General features: G+C 34.6%; 1 protein-coding gene across 3 annotated transcripts in view; it reads right to left on the minus strand.

Annotated features, from left to right (window-relative positions):
* The window catches only part of MAP4K5 (mitogen-activated protein kinase kinase kinase kinase 5), a 102,062-nt gene that overhangs the window by 37,765 nt on the left and 43,400 nt on the right, over positions 1 to 20,897 (minus strand). For all 3 annotated transcript variants that reach the window (XM_034648594.1, XM_034648593.1, XM_034648595.1), the window contains exons 3-12: positions 19,553 to 19,643; positions 18,828 to 18,892; positions 15,941 to 15,996; positions 9,683 to 9,730; positions 9,552 to 9,594; positions 8,443 to 8,515; positions 6,910 to 7,041; positions 4,758 to 4,820; positions 2,971 to 3,052; positions 1,925 to 2,041 (exon numbers count right to left, since the gene is read on the minus strand). In XM_034648594.1, the coding sequence (XP_034504485.1) occupies positions 1,925 to 2,041; positions 2,971 to 3,052; positions 4,758 to 4,820; positions 6,910 to 7,041; positions 8,443 to 8,515; positions 9,552 to 9,594; positions 9,683 to 9,730; positions 15,941 to 15,996; positions 18,828 to 18,892; positions 19,553 to 19,643 (770 nt within the window). The remainder of the gene's footprint in view (positions 1 to 1,924; positions 2,042 to 2,970; positions 3,053 to 4,757; positions 4,821 to 6,909; positions 7,042 to 8,442; positions 8,516 to 9,551; positions 9,595 to 9,682; positions 9,731 to 15,940; positions 15,997 to 18,827; positions 18,893 to 19,552; positions 19,644 to 20,897) is intronic.

The raw sequence follows: 20,897 nt of genomic DNA on the forward strand, positions 1-20,897 counted from the left end.
GGTCTTTATCAAACCTTTGCCATTCCTATTAGCTTGCTTGATTCTTTTCTTTTAAAAGACTTATTTATTTATTTTAGAGACTGGGAGGGAGGGAGATAGAGTGCAAGGGAGGGCAGAGGGAGAGAGAATGAGAATCTTAAGCAGATTCCGTGCTGAGTGCAGAGCCTGATACAGGGCTTGATCGAAACTAAGAGTCAGACACTTAACTGACTGTGCCCCCCAGGTGCCTCCTAGCCTACTTGATTCTTAAATTTTGGGAGAAATCTCAGGATACTGTCATAGGCCCTATTCTTTTTTCATTCTACATGCTTCCCTTGAGTGATCACATTTACTCCTTAAGGTATTAACTACTTCTATACTTAATGACTTCCAAATACACATCTGCAGTCCGAACTTCTCTCCCCGAGGTACAACCACATATCTAATTCCTTACGAGACCTCTCCATTTGGAAGTCTTGTGCAACATCAAAATTACTATACATAAAACCGAACTCCTCTTTCTTCCCAAACCTGATTTTACTCTAGTGTTCCTACCTCAATTAATTAGACACTTTTATACCCATCCAGGCATTCAAATCAAAACCTACCAGTAATCCTTTGCATCGACATGGATGGAACTGGAGAGGCTTATGCTAAGTGAAGTCAGTCAAGTGGAGAAAGACAATTATCATATGTTCTCACTCATATGTGGAACATACACAATAGTAAGATTCAAAACTTAAAAACATAAAGTAGAACATTTCCTTCAATACATAATAACAAAAAGTTTGGTTCTATAGTCTTGCCAGAGTGAAGGTAGAGATATAAAAGGAAATAAAGGCATAAAGAGAAGTGAAGAGACAAATTCAGAGAAACACAGAAACAAAAAGAAATCCTAAAAGGAGAGGAAGAAACACTGGAGAAAAAGTACAGCTGTGTTTTATACAAGCTTAAGTAGGAACAGGAAGTCCCTCATTCCTGATTTACAAGTTTTGTTGTTAAATAGAATATATTCAAAAAGATTTTACAGTGTTTTCAGAGAAGGAAAACAAAAGACTAGTGCTACATGTAATAATATAAAATATAACAGTCTTCAGCAAGTATTGGAAAGGATAAAATATCTATGTGAACCTCAACTTAATTTTTAAAAGTAATTTGTATCCTGTTAATAACCTGTATAATAAAGAAACTAAAAAATGACCAATTGGATTTCTAAAGAGTCTCTTTCGTGAAAAATCATATGTGCATGTGCTCTGGCTAACTTTTTATTCTCCTGGTCCAAAGCAATGTTCCTAATATCTTTTATTTCCTTAGAAATAGATGTCCTTTCTCATTAGAGAAAGATCAGACTCTCACTACAGAATCTGAGGTCCAGGGAGAAGGGAAAGCCCTTCTGGATTTCTGGGAGGAGAAAAAGATCTGATTCTAATCTTGGCTACCTCTTAATAACTTTGGGCAAACCAACTAGGAAAATAAAATGATATAAGTAGTTTTAATTAGTAATCCTCGTTCTTTCCAGAAAAAGTGTCAACCAGTTATGTTATATATGTTACACTGCAAATTTCTTTCAAAGTATCAAGTGGTAATTATATGCAGGATAAGTTTAGTTTACATTGCTAATTAATCTTTCTGGCTAAATCTGTTATAACTAAAACAGTAAATTAGGAAACAAACTCTCAGACCATATTAAACATTTATTTTCTTTTTTTTTTTTTAAGATTTTATTTATTTATTTGACAGAGATAGAGACAGCCAGCGAGAGAGGGAACACAAGCATGAGGAGTGGGAGAGGAAGAAGGCAGGTTCATAGTGGAGGAGCCTGATGTGGGGCTCGATCCCATAACGCTGGGATCATGCCCTGAGCCGAAGGCAGACGCTTAACTGCTGTGCACCCAGGCGCCCCTAAACATTTATTTTCAAATATTAGACTGCAAACACTCTTTACCTCAAAGTCATCGTCATCTCCCTCAGTGTAATGTGCATGGTTGTCTGGATTATTCACTTTGTCCAACAGCTCAACTGCAAGGGCCCTAGAGAGACCTGGCTGCCCTACAAACGTATGCTAAGTCAAAACAAAACAAAACAAAATTTCATGAGTATGCTTTTACATCAATGGTTTATAGAAAACGTTATTTGTACTTTTTCATTAACTTTCAGAGACAAGCATAGGGGAGCCTACTAATACAAATAAATTAGAGAATGTATTAGTAAAAATATTAATCAGAGAAACCATAATTACAGATTATCAAACTAAAGCAGCCTTGTGGAGTAAGTTTATAATATGAATAATTTTTCTAAGTGAAGGTATCTACTCTACATTAGGTTGTAAAATTACAACCTTGGCTGTAAGAACCAGACATTCATTTCTCATGTCACTATAGTGATATATGTGCAAATGAAAACTGAGGTACAGTCCGTATCACAGTAAGAAAAAAGCATGTGTATTCCAAATTTGCATACATTTAATTCAGTAGCACTATAGAAATATACAAAGATACATAATTCAATTTTGACATTTAAATAGTTTCCTTAGGCTGCGGTAATCATTGACTTTTTCTAATATAAAAGTATTTTACAAATACATATACACACAGAGCATTCTATAAATTTACATAAGAAACCAAGAAAGATGACAGCAACATTTTTAAGAGTTTCCTCTAAGGCGGGGGTTGGCAAACTAAAGCTGATGGGCAAAATCTGGGGCACTGCCTCCTTTTGTAAATCAAGTGTTGAGTATTAAAGCCACACCCATTCGAGTGTACTGTGTGTGCTTACGTGCTTCAATGGCAAAATTCATTAGTTGCAACAGGGACTGTGTGGCCCCAAAGCCTAACACACTTACTATCTAGCTCTTCACAGAAAGTTTGCTGACCCCTGCAGTAAGAGATTACTAAATTTTCATATTAAAAATCATAAATACTTTTGTTCAAGTGATATGCCTACTTACTGCACCGACTACAGAAAATTCCCCTGTAATTTAAATTGACTTACAGTCAGAAGTCTTTCAGCGGTTGGTCTTTTTTTGGGGTTTTTGGTTAGTGCTACTTTGACAAAATTATGGAATGTTGATGACCTTCAAATAAAAAGAGACATGTGCAAAAATATTTCACTAATATTAGTTTTTTGGTGTTACTAAATAAAACTAATTTATAAGCAGTTAGAAAGTCTGAAACACATGATTTTTCTCTTGGGCCTCTTAGCTCTGTATAAGCCAAAAAACAAAACCCAAAGCACAGTATATTCCTTGAAAACAAGTGTCAGTTTCATCTACAAGTAAAATGAAATTAGTTAACAAAACAGTAACATATAACCTCTAAAAAATACACTAAAAATAGAAATGGGCAGTTGTGTCATTCGTAGGATTTCTAATCTTGTGTTACAGGTGCCACTTAGAAAGCAAAATGGCCTTTTCTCATTGCTTAAATTTATATAACGTATAAATGTTTTCCTATACCAGAAGAATGGCATGGAGTATGGTGGGTAATGTAAAAGACTATCTCAACCCTTATAGGGTCACTGAATTTCTTAGGAATAAGGGCAACCACATAGCAGTTCTCTTGCAGAGAAAACAGACCACTGCATTATATTTGGTGACTTGTGGTGGGGACAACAGAGTCAAAGAGTACCCTGAGACTGGCAAAAGTACTCCATGGCAACGACTGCTCTGGAATCTGACTGTGAATTCAGCCATAACGGCTAGTAGTCATTCATTCCTGAATGAATATCCAGTCATTCCTGCCACAAAGTCCTCCAGTTCCAGTTGCTTAGGAGCTTAGGGTAACAAGGATTAGGAAGAAAGCCATATCACCACAAAAGAATACAACCACAGTAGGATATAAACTCCTTTATTTCCAGTGTGATTTTCCCTTCACTTCTGGCATCATCCCCGGAATGGCCTGGCTCCTAAGTAATACTTTGTACAGACCGGCCAGTAAAACATAAAACAGTACTTTAGAACCTGTTTTGGGGACAGAGCTCTTAGAATGTGAAACAAGATATGGACTGTCTCCCTATGAAAATACACACAGAATTTGGGGAGTCCCTGGGCCTCCCCCCATAAAAGATCCATTAAATCTAGATGAAGAATTCCTGAATTCCTGAATAAGAACTTGGAAACTTTTATTTGCATGGTTTCTTTTATTAAATGTATGGGAAAACATTACCAGAGAAATAATTTTCAATTTTTATCATCCAATTAAAAATGTCCTAATGGAATTTAAGAAGAGGCAAACTGCCTTACTTAGTAAGAGGAAGAAGAGAGTAGGATGAAAATAAATAATAACCTTTTTGAACATTAGGTAAGGAAGGCAGAAGTAGTCAACAGTGATAAGTGTCATGGTACTTGGGAAAACTTTTCATATCACCTTCGATAAAAGTCAACATGTCATTAACAGAAGTAATAGAATCCAAGGCAAAGATATGAATCTCCAAAATTTTAATCTATTCATCTCCAATGGTTTCCTGACCATACCTCTTACCCAAGCTTCTAAAAAACTAAGAAAAATGATCAGAGTTTTACCAGAGCAGATTATAAAAATCTTTTGGATTGACGTGGGTTTCTTCTTATTCCTTGTCACTCTAAGTTCCTAAGAAACTGGAATTGTCAAGAAAATAAACTTATATCCTTGCCAAGGCTCTGCAAGTAAGTTAGATACATAACTTCAGGTAAACTGTTTAACAGCTCTGGGCTTCAGTTTCAACATCTATAAGATAAGGGAACTGAACCTGTCTCCGTATCATCTGTAAAATTCTATAAATCTATATATTCATTAACTTACCATTTTGTTTTGTCCTTTAGTTTTGGAGGCTGAAAATTACTTTTTGACATTAAGAACAGGGCCCTGGAATAAAAATTTCAGTTAAAGAGCAATACTGAAATACTTTCATTACTTCATCTAATAATCAGAATGATATTCTGTAATGCATTTATACAAATTATTAAATATGTAGGCACTAATGAAAGCTGGTATGGAATATAGAAATTAAAGTTTTTTAAAAAGATTTTATTTTTTTTTCGTTTATCAATACTGTGTTTTTTACTATTTATTTATTTATTTATTGACGTGCTCTCTATACCCAACATGGGGCTTGAATTTACAACACTGAGATTAAGACAGACCCAGCCAGGCACCCCTGGAAATTAAATTTTTTATATTTTGGATACCTTATAGAAAACTTCTCCTAGCTACAGAGAGGATATTCAAATTTCAAACAAGTTCTTATTCACAAGGTGAAGCTACCAAATGTTAGAGAAGGGTTTTATTACAATACTGTTAACATATAGAACTAGCATATACACACACACACACACACACACACACACACACACACACGTATATAAGTATATATAGAGTAATTATATGTATCATTTTGTAACAAAGGGATGATATGTTACCCTAACACTGGGTTGTATGCTTAATGGAAGATTTGTCTCTGTAATGATTTGGGGTATATGGGCAAATTATATCTACTTCCTAGTCTTCTCCCCTCTTTTGCACAACAGTTCTCCACACCTTCTCATTACGAACTACGTAGAAGTCAACCTGCAAGAAGATTCTCTCTACGAATTCACCTTTGACTCATTTTCTAGGGCTGTGGGGGCAGAAGGATGGAAGTTTAAGAAGGAACTTCTAAAATGCTCTATTTCAGTATTTCCTACAAAACCCTTTACAGGTTTCTAAGCAAACTCCTTAGTCTTTTTTTAAATACCAAAGATATTTTATCTTCTTAAAAATGAAATGATTCCTATATTTATATTCCTACGACTCTTAGACATTATTTCAAACCTTTCGCTCTTTAGTTCTTTATATAACCAATTATTATATTAGGTAATATTACATTGTTTTTTCACTAGTAAGCAATGTTCCATGTTGTTTTGGTTTATGCATATGTAATAGCTGCCCTTAGCTGCTAAAAAAATTTACTGAACAACTCACCAACTAAAAAAAAAATTTAAAATCCACACAACTCACCAGCTATTGGACATTTAGATTTTTTTTTTCCCTTGTTAACCTGAAATGGGTAATTCTCAGCTTTTCCTTTTCTTGGATTATATCCTAAGCATAATTTTCCAAGCAGCAGAATCAATGAAACATTTGTATTGCCCATAACAAGCAACATCAAACTATTTTCCTGAAGGTCTCTACTTAATGGCATTCCAGCTAAAAGTAGGTATCTTTTAACTTGTGTATGTTTAGTTACTTATGAGGTCAAATAGTTTTTCAAGTTTCTTTGTATCTGGTACTTGTTCATAAATAATCTTTTGCCTATAGTCTCTAAATGAATCCCTTATGTAATACACACTAATCCACAGTCTATCATGTTAGAACACTTTCCCCACTCTGTTTTCTTTTCAACTTTACACTATTGAACAGTTCAAATTTTAGCTCAACTTACATTTACTTCTAAAATATTAAAAATCCTTCCAAAGGTTCTCAAATCTTTTTTCAGAGATAATATGCCCTAAAATGTAAATAATAATTATGCTAAGAATAGCTACCTCCTCATTATCCCTTGACAAAAGAAAAAGAAACAAAATCAAAAGAGAACAGAAAAAAACTTATCTACATCCTTTATCATTTGCTTATAATTCTGCTTAAAACAGAAAAAGAAACAAGTTCAATTGATGGAAGAATGAATGTAAAGACTTAAAAAAACTTTTTAAATGACAACTGCTATGTCCTAGTATGATTACTAAAGATTTGTTTTATGGAAAAGCTTCAAATAGTACTGACGATTCACTCCATGCTGCCTTAGGAAGAGCAATAAAAGAGAGCAGGTATTAGGTGCAGCTGATTACCCCCAGGTCCCCTACAACACCTTTACTATTTGGACATAATTGAAAATGAGCTGGGAACACCCAAGTTATCAATATTTCATTCTCCTCGAAGACTTTATTAATAACTGAATAATTGTAGACAGTGAGAACACCTCATTGGATGAAGATCAAACATGGGCGGCTGAAGTTCTCCAAGTTCAATCGCCGTTATTCCCACTGCCCAGATATCACAGAGCTGGTTGTAGCCGCCATTCTTTTCTACTGCTGCAACTTCTGGGGCCATCCTAGAAGGAATCAATGAATATAACATCTTTAGTTTTTAAAAATGATAGGAAATCTGCTATTTTTGTTATATTCACTAAACTAGAGGGAGAGAGGCTGACAGATGTTTACTAGGAAAGACTTAGTAAAGACCACATACATACAGATATACTCTTTTAAAAGTCATTATTTAAAAATCTTGGATCTTCTCTGAAGACTCAGGCTCTGAGGAAAAACTGTGTTGTCTTACTTTAGTTTCTGTTTTGTGAATCTTGTCATATAATATGGGAAAAGAATACCTAAATCCCCATGAAGGTCAGAAATGTTCCCAAAGGAGGTGAGAATGAATCAGCACGGAGCTATGGCAGGGCGAAGAGCCTCAACATTTTACTCAGAGGAAACAAGTGCAAATGCAGGGAAACAGGAAGAGAGCACGAACACCTGGAAAGGTGATAGGACACGGCTACTCAAGTGTCTCATCTACAGCCTTGCATGGAGCCATAAACTGCTTGTTGTGAGTCTATGATAAGTACAAAAACTGAGAGTATTAACTCTTGTCCAAATACTCGATCATTTTTTAGTAATTCATTTCTAACTTATTTTATTAACGTATCAGTCTGTCATGAGCAGGGAATTTTAGAAAATTGGTCCTTTACCACAGGTAGTTTGAGAGAGTCTAAGAAGTATCTGCAAAATGAACCTCAGAGGTAGGAGCTAGGTAATGAATGGCCTACTGATTATATAAGGAACTTTAGACTTTATTGTGAAAATAGGGTAATTCTGGGGGGTAAATTTGATCTAAAACTCATGGCAATGTGAAGGCCACTATGAGAGGAGGTAAAAACAGTCGGGTGAACAAGTCAGAAGACTATTTCAAAAATACAAGGGAAAAAAGATAAAGGACTTTTCAAATGCAGTGGCAGAGGGGACTGAAAGAAAGGGGTTGACTGAAGAGATTGATTTGAGTCTAAAATGCTTGTGGATGTTGGAGTACAGCTATTATCAAACAACTGCGAATGTATCTAAGATTGAAGGTCAATTTAGTAGCCGAGTTGGCGTTACCATTTGGGATTCAGTGGTATATAATGACGGCATTTGAAGTTATAAAGTATAAATATTACTTGGGGGAAATACTCTTTTGTTAGTGTTTACTATTTTAAAATTAATTTATATTAAATATCCACAAGGTAGAAGTTGCTTTTATTTTTTATTTATTTTTAAAAATATTTTATTTATTTGAGAGAGAGGGAGCATGAGTGGGGGCTATCAAAGTTCCCTAACCCAATCAAAAGTATGACAGTATCAAGGAGAATGCAAATTTCCAGACTTTCAGTCAACTATCAATTGTATCACTAAGTATCTATGCTGATGACCAACTATGAAGAAATGAAAATGCACAAAATCCAACCACAATATCATCTTACCAGTAGGGAGTGCCAATGAAAGATTTTCTCTTTGCAATGGTGGCTGTTATTTTCGCAGCCACGCCAAAGTCAGCTAGAAAGGAAAAAAACTGAATAAAAATTTTAGTTCTTTCAATAAAGTTACCCACATTTCTAAATTTCGCCCTTAGGCATGGCATTCTTAAGAATTCAGACAGTAATGCTAAGGAAATGTATATAAATTGAAAACCTAAATCTTCTCTTGCTTAGTTTATAACATTCATTAAAGGAAAATCATTTTTTGGCACTTTACTAGAATGAAACACACTTTATAAAGAACAAAGTTAATAAAAAATTTATCATAAGCACATTGAAGTTAATTAGGAAAAAACATAAAAAAACAAACCACCCACCTGGATCCCTTTCACTCTAACACAGCTAGTGTAGTATTTCGGTGCTATTAAAGCTTTTTTTCTCTATATAAACTTTTCTTATTGTTGTTACACATGACTGTAAAAACTAAATATATATATACTTCATTTTTGTCATTTAACTAACACCTCAGGGAATCGACTCCTGTTCTCCTTAACTATTAATTTTAATGACTGAATATAACATTCCATTAGTGGACTTATTACACTTTAACAGTTCTTTCTTTTTTTTTTTTTTAAAGATTTTTTATTTATTTCTGAGCAGAAGAGAAACAGAGAGAGAGAGAGAAAGAGGGAGGGAGAGCCAGCGAGCACAGGGAGGAACAGAGGGAGAGGGACAAGCAGGCTCCGAACTAAGTGCGGAGCCTGTTGCCAGGCTCCATCCCAGGACCCGGAGATCATGACCTGAGCCAAAACCAAGAGTCAGACGCTTAACCGACTGAGCCACCCAGGTGCCCCCAGTTTAACAGTTTTTCTATTGCTAGCCCTATGTTGGTACTTTTTTCTGGTGTAATGTATAATTAATACCTCTATGAACACAGATTTTTTTCTTTAGGATTAATTTCCTTACACAGAGTCTCAGGAGTATAATTACTGGATCAAAACATGAATATTATTGAGGTTCTTGTTATGAATATTAAGCTTACATAATATTAATTCTCATTTAAAATTTTATTTAATCTTTTTGGGAAAAAACTTGAGGAACTTGAAATAACATACCTAATTTTACATCACCATGATCTGTCAATAAAATATTTGCACCCTAAAACAAAAATATAAATACTATTAAATTAGCATCATAAAACTCATTCCAATAAAATTACCAATTTAAGCATATTAAATGAACTTACTTTGATATCTCTATGCATTTTGCCTTTAGTATGCAAATAGGCAAGACCCTGAAAAAAAAAAAGTATGCATTAGCAAAACTGCAAACTTAATATCTACATTTTTTTTTTTTTTTAAGATTTACTTATTTATTTGAGAGAGAGAGAGGGGGGCAGAGGGAGAGAATCTTCAAGCAGACTCCTGGCTAAGTGCTGAGTCCAACGTGGGGCTTGGTCCCACAACCCATGAGATCATGACCTGAGCCAAAACCAAGAGTAGGGTGCACAATCAACAGAGCCACCCAGGCGCCCCAACACCTGTATTTTCTACTTAAATTCTCACTGAGTAAGAAAAACTAGAACGTTTTCTGGTGGGGGAACCTAGAAGAGTTTTTTTTTACTAATCAATGTTTACTATATTTTAAGATTTCAAATTCATTTTCTGGTAAAAATCAGAAATATTTTACTGTAACACCATCACCACAATCAAGATAATGAACATATCCATCACTCCCAAAAGTCCCTCTTACACACAAACACTGATCTGCTTTCTATCACTACAGATTTAAATTTTGTAGGGTTTTACATAAACTGAGTTATATAGTATATTCTTTTTTGTCTGGTCCCTTTCATTCACAATAATTAATTTGAGATTCCTTGTTAATGTGCATATCAATAGTTCATTCTTATTTTTAGTAGTATTCCATTGTACAGATACGCCAGAATTTGTTTACATATACACCTGTTGATAGACAACTGGATTGTTGGATTGTTTACAGTTTTTGGCTTTTATAAATAAAGCTGCCATTAAGCTTCATATACAAGTATTAGGACGATTTTCCCCCTCAGGTAAATACCTAGCAGTGTAATGGCTGAATTATATGGTGGTAATTTAAACTTTTAGGCAACTGCCAAACTGTTTTCCAAAGCAGTTATATCATTTTATATTGAAACCAGCAGTGTATGACAATTCTAGTTAATCCATATCCTCACCAACCTACTTAAGGTCAGTCTTTTTAATTTAATTTTTATTTTTAAAGATTTTTTAATTTATTTGACAGAGAGGGAAACAGACAGCGAGAGAGGGAACACAAGCAGGGGGAGTGGGAGAGGAAGAAGCAGGCTCACAGCAGAGGAGCCTGATGTGGGGCTCGATCCCAGGATGCCGGGATCACGCCGAGCCAAAGGCAGATGCTTAAGGAATGAGCCACTCAGGCGCCCCAGTCTTTTTAATTTTAGACATTCTTTGGTGAAGTGTCTGTACAAATCTTTTATCCATTTATTTACTGGGCTCTTGTTTTTTTTATTACTGACTTGAGAGTTATTTATGTACTCTGGATACAAGTTCTTGATCAGACACACACTTCACAAATATCTTCTTCTAGTCTGCAGCTTTTCTCGTCATTCTCTTAACAGTGTCTCTAGAAGAACACAAGTTTTCAATTTTAATAAAGTCTAATTTACCAAGTTTTTCTTTTATGGATCACGCTTTTCGTGTTATGTCTGAAAATGCTTTAATTCAAGACTGAAAAATTTTCTCTTGTTTCCTTCTAGCAGTTCCTGTTTTAGGTTTTGATATTTAGGTCTATGACTACTTCTAGGTTTTTACATATGATATGAAGTACAGCTTACGATTCATTTATTGGCATATGGATGTCCAATTATTCCAATACCAATTATTGAAAAGTCTATACTTTCTTCACTGATTTGTCTTGTCAACTTTGTTAAAAATCAGCAGTCCACATATGTGTAGATTTATTTCTGCTCTTTCTATCCTGTTCCGGTGAGCTACTTTTCTACTCTTATGCCAATGCCACTCTGTTTTGATTAATATATTTATAAGTTTTAAAATTGCCGTTGCCTCTCAAATTTTGTGTTCCTTTTTAAAGTTTGACTATTCCAGGTTCTTTATATATCCACAATAATTTTAGAATGAGCTTCTCAATTTCTACAGAAAAAAGTGCTCCCGTGGATTTTGTTTGGGATTGCACTGACTCTGTAGGTCAACCTGGGGAGAACTGGCATCTTAACTATTATTGAGTCTCCTGATCCATGAATACAGTCCAGTTCTTCATTTACTTAGGCCTTCCTTAATTTTTCTTAGCAGTTTTGTAGTTTTTAGTATGCAGGGATTTATGTATCTTTTGTCATACACGCTCCCTTAAGAATGTCGTATTTGTTGTTACTGTTATTATAAAAGTTCTGATTGTCTGTTGCTAGGGTACAGAAATCCAGCTGATCTTGGACATGGATCTTGAACCCTGCAAACATTTTAGCCTCACTTATTAGTTGTAGCAGCTACTTTGTAGAGTCTATTCCATTTTTTACATAAACGATTATATGGTCTGTGAGTACAGTTTTACTTACTTTCTAATCTGGATGCCTTTTATTTCACTTTTTCCTTATTGCACTGGCTGAAACCTCCAGTACAATGCTGAAAAGAAGTGAAGACAGCAGACATTCTTCCACTGTCTGACTGATCTTGGTGGGGAAGCACACAGTATTTTACCGTCAAGTATGATTTAGTTGTAGGTTTTCATGGGTGTTCTTTATCAGGTTGAACAAGTTCCTTTCTATTCCCAGTATGCTCAGAATCTTTATCAGGAATAAATGTTGGATTGTGCTAAATGCTTTTTCTATGTCTATTTAAGATGACCATGTGGTCTTCTCATTTTGTTTGCTACTATGGTCAATTACTTGAAATAATTTTTGAATGTTAAATGAAAATTGAATTCTAGGATAAACCCCACTTATTGATGACATATTATCTTTTCAAATATGTTGTTGGATTACCCTTGCTAACCTCCATTTTCCTTTTAAAGTTTTTTTTTTTTTTTTAAGATTTTTATTTATTTATTTGACAGAGATAGAGACAGCCAGTGAGAGAGGGAACACAAGCAGGGGGAGGGAGAGGAAGAAGCAGGCTCCCAGCAGAGGAGCCTGACGTGGGGCTCGATCCTGGAACGCCGGGATCACGCCCTGAGCCGAAGGCAGACGCTTAACCGCTGTGCCACCCAGGCGCCCCTCCTTTTAAAGTTTTGCATCTGTGGTTATGAAGGATATTATTGGTCTGCAGTTTTGTTCTCTTGCAATATTATTTGATTTTGGTTTTGGAGACATGCTGATCCATAAAATCATTTGGGAAGTATTCGATTCTTTACTCTTCGAATTTCTAGAAGAGTTTGTGTAGAATTGGCACTATTTCTTCCTTAAATGTTTGGTAGAATTTATCTCCCCACATCATCTGACTTGGAGTTTTCTTTGTGGGAATATATATAAAGAACTATTCAGATGATTTCTGATTGAGTGATCTTTGGTAGTTTCTGTCTCTCAAGGAACTGTTCATTTTTTCCAAGTTGTAGTCTTTACTGGCAGAAAGCTATTCATAATATTCCTTGGGTACTGAGTATCCTTGTTATTCTTTCAATATTTGTAGGTTCTGTGGTAATATCTTTATATTCATTCCTAGTATTTGTTATTTTTTATTTTCTCTTAGAGGATTATCAATTTCATTGATCTCAAAGAATCAGATTTTGGTTTGATTTTTTCATATTTTTCTGCTATTTCAATGAGTTTCACTCTGATCTTTATTATTTCCTTTCTCTGCTTACTTTGCATTTAATTTGGTTTTTTTTGGTTTTTTTTTTTTTTAGTTTCTTACGGTGGAATTTGAAGGTATTAATTTCAGACCTTTTTTCCTAATAGAAGTGCTCAGTGCTATAAAACTTCCCTCTAGGTATTGCTTTAGGAATACCCCAAATCTTCATGTGCTATGTTTTCATTTCATTTGGTTCAAAATACTTTCTGTTTCTCTTCTGATCTCTTCTTTGATCCATGGGTTACTTAACAGTGCTTTATTTAGTCTCCACATATTTGGAGATATTCCAGAAACATTTCTGTGAATTCTTAATTTAATGCAATGTGATAAGAGAATACACTTTGTATGACTTAAATCCTTTAAAATGTATTGAAACATTTTATAGTTCAGAATATGGTCTATCTTGATAAATGCTCTATGGGCACTTGAAAAGCGTATGTATCATACTGTTGTTAGACTAAAATGTCAGGTCAAGCTGGTTGGTTGTATTGATTTTCTGCATACTTGCTGCACAAAATTATTGTGAGAGCGGTATATCTGATTATAACTGTGTGTTTGTCTACCTTCCTTATAATTCTATCAGTTTTTGCTCATTTATTTTGAAGCTGTGTTATTGGGTGCTTAAACATTTAGGGTTGTTACATCTTTTGACAAAGTGGCCTTATAGAAGTAGTCTTTGCTCTGAAGTCTACTTTGTCTGACATTAATACGGCCACTTCAACTTTTTTTTCGATAGTATGATATACCTTTTTCTTTTCTTTTACTTTTGACTCTTTGTGTTTTTATAAAAATACATTTCTTACAAGCAGTATCTAGCTAGGTCTTACGTTTTTCCATTCTGACAATCTCCGCCCTTTTTATTTTTTTTTTTAAATGTTATGTAATAAAAATTATATGTAATAAGAGCATGATGATTTGATATACATATCCCTAGTGAAGTGATTATTTGAGTCAAGCTAGTTAACGTATCATCTCTTCATAGTTAATGGTTCGGTTTTTTTGGTAACAAGAGCACCTGAAATTCACTCTCTCAACATATTTCCAGTATTCAGTACAGTATTATTAACTATAGTTGTCATGTTGTACATTTATCAGTCAATCTACATGGCTGCCCAACATCTGACCAACATCTCTCCATTTCTCGCCCCTGACCTCCAAGCTCCTGGTAACCATCATTCATTCCACTCTCTGCATCTCTAAGTTCAACTGTTTTAGACTCTCCATATAAGTAACTTACGCAGTCTTTGTCTCTAGCGCCTGGCTTATTTCACTTAGTATAATGTCCTACAGGTTCAAATATGTTATCACAAATGACAGGATTTTCTTCTTCGCTATGATTGAATACTATTCCACTGTACAGATACACTACACCTTCTCCATTCGTCTGTCAACAGACACCAAAGGTGGAAGTTTGTCAGCGTAATAGAATTTCAAAATTGGAACTAATCTTGGAGGGCATCCTTACCAGTGCTCATTTTATACTTGGGGAATGAGAACCATAAAATAGACTGTGGTCATATACCAGGGTCAGAATGCAAACTCAAGTTTTTGTTTCGTTTTTTTACTTCCATTTAGTACTCTGGCCATTACTTAAAGCAATGACCTCTGGAAATTAAAATTTTTAAAAAATCTGTTATGAGTGGCTGATTAGTTTTGTATTTTATGTGAACACAAAAATTAGATATCTATGTTATAAAAATATTACAGAAATATATATATGACAAATTTATTTTTGTATATTTAACATTCAGATTTGACATGTATGTCTTCTAAAGCATGAGGAAAAAACTCTTAGAAATGACTAGAGTTTTCTCTTAAGTCAATCTCCCAGTTTCTGAAATACGGAAAAATAACATATAGAACATCAATTTCACTTCTAAACAAACTACACAGTTTACGAAATGTAGGGATAGAAGCATTAATTAACAATTATCAGTTGTAAATTACCAAAATAAAAAATATAATCACTACTACTTAATTCCTCATTTAAATGCTTTAAAGGACATGAACAAAATTATTACTTGCTAGTTTTTCAAGGCACTAAAAAAATAAATAAATTGGGAGAAATGCTGCATACTCCACACCTTTATTAAAGGGTCACAGTCTAGTTTAACACACAAAAAGCTTTCACAGGTTCTGAAACAAAGAAGTAAGGAAACTTCTGCTTAATACAATGTTGACCAAAACTATAAAATGGGGTTCTGCCAACAATGATACTTATTAATAATCACATAGATCTAGAAGTTCCAGATAACATTCTGGATTATGGTTTGCTAATTTATCCTCATTTGGGGAGAAACCGTAAAAGACTTCATGTTTTATGCAAAAGGTTTCCTTCTATTTTAATAAAGCTTAAAGGGAAAGACAACTTGTGACGACAGAGTTTTGGTGATTCATTCACAAAAACCAATTCACACCTATGGCTTTCCTTAGCTTTGCAGCAATTGAGGGCCAAGCTTGACAAAATCGAACACCAGACATTACTACTATTTATACCAGCATCAGCTTAAATGAATTCTTGTGACTCATTTAGAAATAAAGAACCAGGCTTACAGAATTACAATATGAAAGGCTAACAGAAAAATCATTTGGTTTACTCTTTTTCTTTAGGACAGATCATCATTTTATAATTTTCAACTGTGAAACCAGAACTACCTTTCTATCCACATAAGCAAATATATTACCTGTAAAGTTTCTCTGCATACATAGGCTATTTGCAATTCTGATAATGGTCCAGTAACTAGGAAAAAAGAGAGACCACACCGTCACACATTTCAAAATAACAGAAATATAAAAAAATAAATAAATAAATAAATAAAAGCCTTCCAATAACATGAGAATATCTGAAATCTGGGGTAGTATTTGCTGACAGTGAAACCAAATACATAACCTTCCCTTAAGAGAAATATTTTACTGCATATTTTAATCACTGGCTCCCTACATCTACACAGGAACATAAAATTTTGATATTTAGCAACTTGATAGAATAATAATAAAACAAGGGAAGCCACTTTATTAACAGTTTATTTTAAGTATAGATATCCCTGATTACTATGTTGTCTAGTATACAATATACAGGGATGGAAACTTCTTGGATTCAACTTAATTCAACAGATATCAGGTTTAATAATGGAAAGCAGAAATTTCATAAATAAGATTAATATCTTAAAACAATTTTTTGTTTTAATTAAACTTAATTTTAAAAACTAAATTAAAAAAATACAAGCTATATAGTTTTATTTATCCATATTCTTGAGTTCTCAGTCTGTAAAAGTATGTGAATAAAAATTATAATTGTATAAAAACTTTTCATATAAATGATCATAATTCTTCATAAAATCATAGAAAAGAATTTTAAATTGAGTGGCATAGAGTTGTTTACCAATAGTTTGTTAAAATCATCAACATGATAAAATAAAAGAGAACATTAATTCTAGTATGATAGAATACATAAGAAAATGACTAGTGTATAAAAAATAAAACTTTTCTTTTAAAAAATGGGATTCACTCTTGTTTTATTTATTTTTTTTAAGATTTTATTTATTTGTTTGAGAGAGTGTGTGTGCGAGCACAAGCAGGGGAGAGGGGCAGAGAGAGAGGGAGAGAAGTAGACTCCCCACTGAGCAGGGAGCCCAACACGGGGCTCAATCCCAGAACTCCGGGATCATGATTTGAGCCGAAGGCAGACGCTTAAACAACTGAGCCATCCAGGTGCCCCTCACTCTTGTTTTAAAAACTCTCTGTAATATTTTGTATATTTGTAATATTTATGTGGTATTAAATATTATCTTAAATAAAAAGAGGCAGTGTCCAGAGTTTAGACATCAGTCACAACTATCTTTTTGTAATGGGTTATGTAACAAAATTAGATTATTATATTTATTAATTTATAATTAAATAATACATCAGTACAGTTTTATTATAATTCAGTATTTTACTTATGAGTCCCCCCTTATCCTCCCCTAGAAGTAATGACTTATCAATCTGGTACATATCCTTTCATTTTGCTGTACATTAACATTCATATCCAATGTGAATATAAAACATTATATTTTTAAAAGTCTAAGTGTGACTGATTATGCTATACAAATTTCTTCTTGATCCACTGTTTCCATGTAAACAGAGGCCTTGGAGAGATACATCCAGGTCAGTACAAACGGAGCTTCTTCACCTTTTTAAATGCTGCACAGTATTCCATATTATAGGTGCAGCGAAGTTTAACAATTGCTCTACTGCTACAAGTATTATTTAAGCTTGATTAGCACTTATTTTTACATCTACTATGGTTGTATTTGTAAACTGCACGACTGAAATTTGATAAGGCTGTCAATATAAAGATTTCAGCAAAGAAATGTTTGAAAGTATTTCACATAATTCTTAACAAATGATAGAATGCAAAGTTGCAATGGGAGTTTTACTATTCTATAAGCAATTAAATAAAGGAAAGAAAAATTCTTTTATAAGGATCCCTGCTTAGTCTCATAAACTCTAGAAAATCAGTAAATTGTCAATGATAAAACAAATTGGAAGCTAATTTGTACAGCCAAAACAGAGACTATTTCTAAATAGTGAAATCTGATTCAACTCAGAAAATGGCCTAACCACCTAACAGAATGCTCAATATAAAGTACTTCAAATGTTTAAAAATTATACATTTTTAATACAAAAATATACCAACAATTAAACTGCTTTCTTAGGTTAAATGATTTTTAAAATAGATATACAATTTCTTTTATGTGAGAGTTAACCTCTCTATTTCAATTCTTATTTACAAGGAAGTTGAGGCCGTTTCAATTGTAGATAACATCCTTTCCTAGAGGCTACAGAAGATTTCCTAGAGACTACACCTAAAAAGTAAAATTTGGATCGTACNTTCAATTGTAGATAACATCCTTTCCTAGAGGCTACAGAAGATTTCCTAGAGACTACACCTAAAAAGTAAAATCTGGATCGTACAAGAACTTTTTTTTTTTTAAGATTTTATTTATTTATTTGACAGAGAGAGAGACAGCCAGCGAGAGAGGGAACACAAGCAGGGGGAGTGGGAGAGGAAGAAGCAGGCTCACAGTGGAGCAGGGAGCCTGATGTGGGGCTAGATCCCAGAACGCTGGGACCACGCCCTCAGCCGAAGGCAGATGCTTAATGACTGAGCCACCCAGGCGNTATTTATTTGACAGAGAGAGAGACAGCCAGCGAGAGAGAGAACACAAGCAGGGGGAGTGGGAGAGAAAGAAGAAGGCTCACAGTGGAGCAGGGAGCCTGATGTGGGGCTCGATCCCAGAACGCTGGGACCACGCCCTCAGCAGAAGGCAGATGCTTAATGACTGAGCCACCCAGGCACCCCTGTACAAGAACTCTTGGATTTCTCAGTTCAGGTTTCAGCAAATTTAACTGGATAACCAACAAAAATAAAGTTTAGATTTCTTTTACGCAATACTACTACAGGAGCAGAATGGACGAATGCAAAACAGTGTATCTACCTACCAATATTCCTGGTTAACTACAAATCATAAAAACAACAATCATTAAAGTCAAAGTCAGTTTTAAAATGTAAAGTCAAATTAACAATACCATGGTAAATATCTTGAAGTGATCCACCACCACAGTATTCCATACAAATCCACAGTTTTTCTCGACTAATAAGAAAGAGAAAGAAAATTATATTAGTTAGTAATTCTTTTTTTTTTTTAAAGTGGAGGTTTTTTGTTTTGTTTTTTTTTAAAGATTTTATTTATTTACTTGACAGAGACAGAGACAGCCAGCGAGAGAGGGAACACAAGCAAGGGGAGTGGGAGAGGAAGAAGCAGGCTCATAGCAGAGGAGCCTGATGTGGGGCTCGATCCCACAACGCCGGGATCATGCCCTGAGCCGAAGGCAGACGCTTAACCGCGGTGCCACCCAGGCGCCCCCTTAGTTAGTAATTCTTAATCACTGAATACTCTGAAGGCTTTCCCTCTTCAGTACACCAAGGTTTAGAATGGATTTCAGGGTGTAACAGGAAATTGCCCTGGCGGTCTCTCTTCCAGATACAGAAAAGCATAGTAACTTACCGTCTTAAATGGTTTAGAATATAATCAGTTTTATAAGCTAAAACACTTACTTGTAATCATTTGTAATATTTATTGCCAGATATAACTGCATAAATGGAGGTGTCATTAATACAGCAGGGGAGGCAATAAGAATACTTGAGAAAACTTTACACAATATAACTTTAAAAATTCATACATAACAGCATTTACATGACAAGGAGGGAGAGAGATAGCAGAGAGGAGAGCAGATGCTTTTTTTTTTTTTACCTGAGATAGCTCCCAAAGTAGGCAACGATGTTGCAATGTTTACATTCTTTAACCATAAATATTTCTTGTTGAATCAAAGAAAAATCATCTCCTGAAAAACAAAATGATAAAACTTAGACACCAAGTTACATTTTGAGTCTTATATATGGGAAAAAGAAAGGAAAACTTTACAATAAATGTTAGAGATGAGGAATTAGATACTCTTAATACTTTGGTGGGAATATAAACTGATACATTCTTTCTAAAACTCAGAAGCCTTAAAGATACACAAAATCTTTGAACTCATAATGTCACTTAAAAATTTTTTTTCTGGGGGCGCCTGGGTGGCACAGCGGNAGCGAGAGAGGGAACACAAGCAGGGGGAGTGGGAGAGGAAGAAGCAGGCTCATAGTAGAGGAGCCTGATGTGGGGCTCGATCCCGTAACGTCGGGATCACGCCCTGAGCCGAAGGCAGACGCTTAACCGCTGTGCCACCCAGGCGCCCCTAAAATCTTTGAACTCATAATGTCACTTAAAAATTTTTTTTCTGAAGGAGATTGCACAGAGATAAATGTTTTCTACAATGTGACTTAATAATGAAAGAATGATTAAATAACTTATGGTCCCTCTGCCTCTCCCCACCACTTGTACTCTCTCTCAAATAAATAAAATCTTTAAAAAAGGGGGGGGGCGCCTGGGTGGCTCAGTCAGTTAAGTGNCCCTGCTTGTGTTCCCTCTCTCGCTGGCTGTCTCTATCTCTGTCCAATAAATAAATAAAATCTTTAAAAAAGGGGGGGGCGCCTGGGTGGCTCAGTCAGTTAAGTGTCTGCCTTAGGCACAGATCATGATCTCAGGGTCCTGGATGGAGCCCATCATGGGGCTCCCTGCTCAGGGGAGAGTCTGCTTTTCCCTCTCCCTCTGCCTCTCCCCACCACTGGTGCATTCTCTCTCTCTCTCAAATAAATAAACAAGATCTTTAAAATATAAATAAATAAATAACTTATGGTACAGTTATACATATAATACAGTTAAAACATGTTTTGATATGAAAATATGTTCATGATATATTAAGTAAAAAAGGGATGTTTTACATATAAGTACATATGTATACAGAAAAATGTCTAAAAAACTTACACAATGTTTATGTCTGGGTGGTAAAATTAAAAGTAATTTTGCTTCTTTTTATCTGTATTTTCCAATTTGTTTATTACAAACCTGTTAGAGTTGTTTAACTAGGAAAAGTTATATTAAAATGAAATATTGGTTAGTTACGGGAATTTCACGGTTCTTATGGGAATACTACCTAAAATGGTATTGTCACCATCATACTTCATTTTGTAGAGTAGTTTTTTGGGGTGGGCTTTTT

Source organism: Ailuropoda melanoleuca, chromosome 20 (genome assembly GCF_002007445.2).
Source record: "Ailuropoda melanoleuca isolate Jingjing chromosome 20, ASM200744v2, whole genome shotgun sequence".
In the NCBI taxonomy this organism is placed as follows: domain Eukaryota; kingdom Metazoa; phylum Chordata; class Mammalia; order Carnivora; family Ursidae; genus Ailuropoda; species Ailuropoda melanoleuca.